Source organism: Sphaeramia orbicularis, chromosome 20 (assembly GCF_902148855.1).
Source record: "Sphaeramia orbicularis chromosome 20, fSphaOr1.1, whole genome shotgun sequence".
Lineage (NCBI taxonomy): Eukaryota > Metazoa > Chordata > Actinopteri > Kurtiformes > Apogonidae > Sphaeramia > Sphaeramia orbicularis.
The window spans coordinates 13051209-13055850 of record NC_043976.1 but is presented as its reverse complement, the minus strand read 5'-3'; the positions used below and the strand labels follow the sequence as shown (position 1 = coordinate 13055850).

Below are 4642 nucleotides of genomic sequence, written 5' to 3'. Positions count from 1 at the left end.
AACAAACTCAGGGGTGTCAAACTCATTTTCTATCAGGGGCCACATTCAGCCCAGTTTGACCTCCAGTGGGCCGGACCAGTCAAATAATAGCGTAATAGCCTAGAAATGACAACTCCAAATTTTTTATAAACAAAAAATAACATTAAATTATAAAATCCTTTACATTATACAAACTATCCAAACAAAAAAGATGTGAATAGCCTGAAAAAATTGAAATTTCTGAAGAAAAATAAGAAGAAATGATTAGAAAAATTTAATCAATATTTATACATGCATCTACCAAGACACAAAACAGACAGAATATTGTTAAAATTGCACTTATTTTTTCTTTAGCCATTTCAGGTTGTTCATATTTGTTCGGGTTATTGACGTTTTATTATTAAAGGATATCAGAATTTTATGTTCTTTGCAATAAATCAAAGAGAAAAAAATGGTGCTACCATTAATAATAGGCATAATGTCATATTATTTTTTTTCACATTAAACCAACAAGAAAATTTGGAGTCATTATTTCTAGGTTATTATGCTGTTATTTTTGAGTTTGACACCCTTGACTTTTAATATCTTCTGCACTTTGCACAGTCATCCCACGGGCCGGATTGGACCCTTTGGTGGGCTGAATTTGGCCCCCGGGCCGCATGTTTGACATCTGTGGTTTAACCCGACATTATACCCACATCACTTTTATTAATACAACAATATTTTTGCACATTTATTAATTTATTTATTGTATTGATAATATATGGTCTAGTTGATATTGTACAATTTGCTGTTCTAATTGTGTGTTAGTGGAGTGTTTTAATTTGAATATTTGGTGTATATATCCAGAGTTATACATATTTTTGCACATTTATATATATAAATAAACATATATATATATATATATATATATATATATATATATATATATATATATATATTTATATATAGTTGCACAAATATATACATACACACACATACACACACACACACGTACATACATACATACATACATACATACATACATACATACACACACATACATACATACATACACACATACATACATACATACATACATACATGCATGCATACATATTTTTCTTTTTGTGGTATTGTTCATTTCTTTCCTGCTGCAACTGTAACACACACTAATTTCCCTCTGGTGTTAATAAAGTATTCTGACTCTGATTCTGATTCTGATTCTAAAGCACAAATCTTGACTTTAATGAATCAGCATGCATCACTATTATCTGATGTGTCAGCTTCCACTCACTTCCATCACTGTTTACTGTTGATCATATTTTCACCTGAAACGCTGATATCATCCAGTTGTTTTTCCCTCAGGAAGTTCCTGTTGCTGGTTGTTAATTGTTGCTGAGGGGCCAAAGTTTGACAAAAACAACAACTTGAAGGAAAAGTTTGAGTTGAAGTTGCACAAACACATTAAAACTGTCATAAAGTGGATTAAGAAAACATTATTTTATTATCTATTGTTGTGTTTTTAATTATTATTCTGCATTTTGCATTTAAGGTTGTGGCGCTCTGGTAAATATTGTCGTGGGAAGTGAACTGACGTCAGATTTCTTCCGCTTATTCAGGTGGTGTTGGGTTGCAGCAGGTCCTCACTTTCCTAATCAGCTCTTCTGCTCTTGCCCCCCAAGGAAGGTCATCCTTCCCTCTGCCTTTCTGCTCCTCTATTTCCTTCCAACATTTTAAGATCTGAGTTCCATTACTGACTCATAACATTTCCATATGCAGACTCATTTCCAAAGGATACTGGTTGTTTTGCACCACCTGACGTGTGTTGAGTGGGTGAAGGGTTTCAGGTCTTATATAAACCCCAGAGAGAAGCCGGCCTGAGGGTCACACACACAAAATATGGGACAGGGAAGTAAACATTTTCCTAAATGGATAAACATTTGGCAGCCAAACTCCAATGAGTGTGGAGATATGTCAAGTTTTGGGCATATTTTTAGCGTCTTTGTGAAATGCTTTAAAATGAAACAGGAAGCTGGGAAGTTTATGCCTCTGGCGCCCACCCCATTTCCCTCTGCCAAAAAAGACGGTGAGATGGAGATAAAATGGTCTATGAACAGTTAGGCTTCTGCCAAATGGTGGGTAGTATAGCTAAAACATTTAAAGCAACATATATTTAAAATAATTTGGAGCCAAATGTGTATCTGCAACTGAAACAATGTGTGGTTTAAGTGTAGCGGTCTGTTAGTCCAGTAGTTTTACTGTTATAATCATATTAATAAGCACATAAACATCAACAGTTTAATATTTTCATGTATTTATTGGCACATATATGACATTATAAGACATTTTCGAACACAAATTTTCAGAAACAAAATGCACTATTTACAAAGTGAGCCGCCATCATTAGATTGCACTTGTGTGTAATACACTGAACATAATTTACTGTTAATAAATACACTGTTCTCAGAGAGCAGTAACAGTTTTATGAGAGGGAGCGTCCCGCCATGTGGCTGACGGCATCCACAGACTCAGACATGTCAGCAGATGGACCCAGGTACTGTTCGAACTCACTGCGGTCCAGATCATACAGCATATCCAGGTGGATCTGCTCCATGTACAAATCCAGCGTGGGGCCGGCAGGGTACAGCGACCCCCCGTACAGCCTGGAGTCCCCCTGCTCCACATAAGGCCCTGCAGGGCTGGAGACCCCATACTGTATCTGTCCATGCTGGTACACCTGGGGGTCTGAGGGGTAGGCAGGTGGACTGGAGCACATGACAGACTTATGTGAGAAAGTGTCTGCAGCGTCTGGGAAAACAGTGTTTGGGAAACTGCTGTGCACAGGGGTGAAGTGGACCAGCCTGTTTGGTGGACGGGGTGTGTTTGGGAAGGCGTGCTGGTGGTTCTGGAGCAGATAGGCTAGGCTGTACGGTACGCTGTAGCCGGGTCCGCAGACGTAAGGGTGGGGGGACGGGGTCTCTGCAGGCTGGGGCTTGGAGCTCTTCTTCAGCTGCTTCCTCCTGCGGGGCCTGTACTTGTAGTTGGGGTAGTCGATGGCGTGCTGCACCCTCAGACGCTCAGCCTCCTGCATGTAGGGACGCTTCTCAGCCAGAGACAAGGCCTTCCAGGTTTTCCCTGAGGGACACATTATATTATTATTATTCATTCATTCATTTTCTGAACCCGCTTTATCCTCACTAGGGTCACGGGGGTCGCTTGGAGCCTATCCCAGCTACTTAAGGGTGAAGGCGGGGTACACCCTGGACGAGTCACCAGTTCATCGCAGGGCTGACATAGAGATAAACAATCACTGTCACATTCACACCTATGGGCAATTTAGATTAACCAATTATCTTATCAGTGCATGTCTTTGGATGGTGGGGGGAAGCCGGAGTACCCGGAGAGAACCCACACAGACACGGGGAGAACATGCAAACTCCACACAGAAAGGTCCCACCCTCGTCAGCTGGTATTGGAATCGAACCCAGGACCTTCTTGCTGTGAGGCACGAGTGCTAACCACTGCACCACCGTGTCACCCTTTATTATTATTATTATTATTATTATTATTATTATTATTATTATTATTATTATTATTATTATTTCTGTCCTCGGGAGGGTTTCTTTGATTTAATGTTTTTATGCTTTTATGTTTTTATGTGACAGGTAGAAAACATATCTTGTCTTTTAAGTCTACCTCTTTTTAATTTAAGTTATTCACAGCTACTTATACTCTGGATTTATTTATTTATTGTATGTTGATGTGGTATGGCTGTGTTTGTGGAGCGGTGACCGCATTTTGGATCTTGATGTTCCCCTAGGGGATTAATAAAGTAAATCTATCTATCTATCTATCTATCTATCTATCTATCTATCTATCTATCTATCTATCTATCTATCTATCTATCTATCTATCTATCTATCTATCTATTATAACCTTTCTTTAACCAGGACAAAAGCTCATTGACAGGGTTGGAGAAAAACTGGATTACAATATGTTCCACATAGTTAAGGCTTTATGAATGAAAGTAAAAATAGAGCCTGTTTTCCAGATGATCAGATATATATTTCTTATCCAATATGAGCAACAACTGGGTATATATGTAACTTTTTTTTTTTTTTTTTTTTAACTTACCCAGTATTTTGCTCAGATCCGTGTTCTCCAGGTCCGGGTTGAGCTGCGCCTGGCGCCTGCGCTCCTCTTTGGTCCAGATGATGAATGCGTTCAGGGGCCTCCTGACCCTCTTCTGGGCTGAGGAGGACTTCCCTTCAGGGCTGGTGCAGCTGGAGTCCGAGTTCACGGACAGCGGACTGGAAGGCCCTGAACTCGGACTGCGCACCTCGGTCACCTGCTCCCCTTCTGCGCACACGGAGTCTTCACTATGGAACATGTTTGCGCAAAGCTGGAGATCAGCGGGGTCTTGGCTGAAATGCATGGTGGGCTGTGCTGATCCGGTTCGGACCCTGGTGGAGGCCGCTGTCATAATCCTGCTGATAGTGAGTGACGGCTATATGAGGCACCTCCACCAATAGGAGAGCAGGAGGAGTGGATTAAAGGTGTGAATTCAAGGTGTTTTGTCAAGTCGGTGATAGGCCCATCTGACCCCCCACACCCACCCCCCAATCAACGACCCCACGCAACTTCAGATGACAGCCTGTAATAACTCTCACAACAATGCAAA

At 40.7% G+C, this 4642-nt stretch overlaps 1 protein-coding gene across 1 annotated transcript; it reads right to left on the bottom strand.

Moving 5' to 3' along the window:
* Window positions 1–2443: 2443 nt before the first annotated feature.
* On the bottom strand, window positions 2444–4442 carry sox32 (SRY-box transcription factor 32). The gene is made up of 2 exons (XM_030123927.1): window positions 4096–4442; window positions 2444–3096 (listed from the first exon to the last, which is right to left on the bottom strand). Exons 1-2 carry the CDS (start codon window positions 4394–4396, stop codon window positions 2444–2446), a joined length of 954 nt encoding a protein of 317 aa, XP_029979787.1. The 5' UTR covers window positions 4397–4442.
* Window positions 4443–4642: the final 200 nt, after the last annotated feature.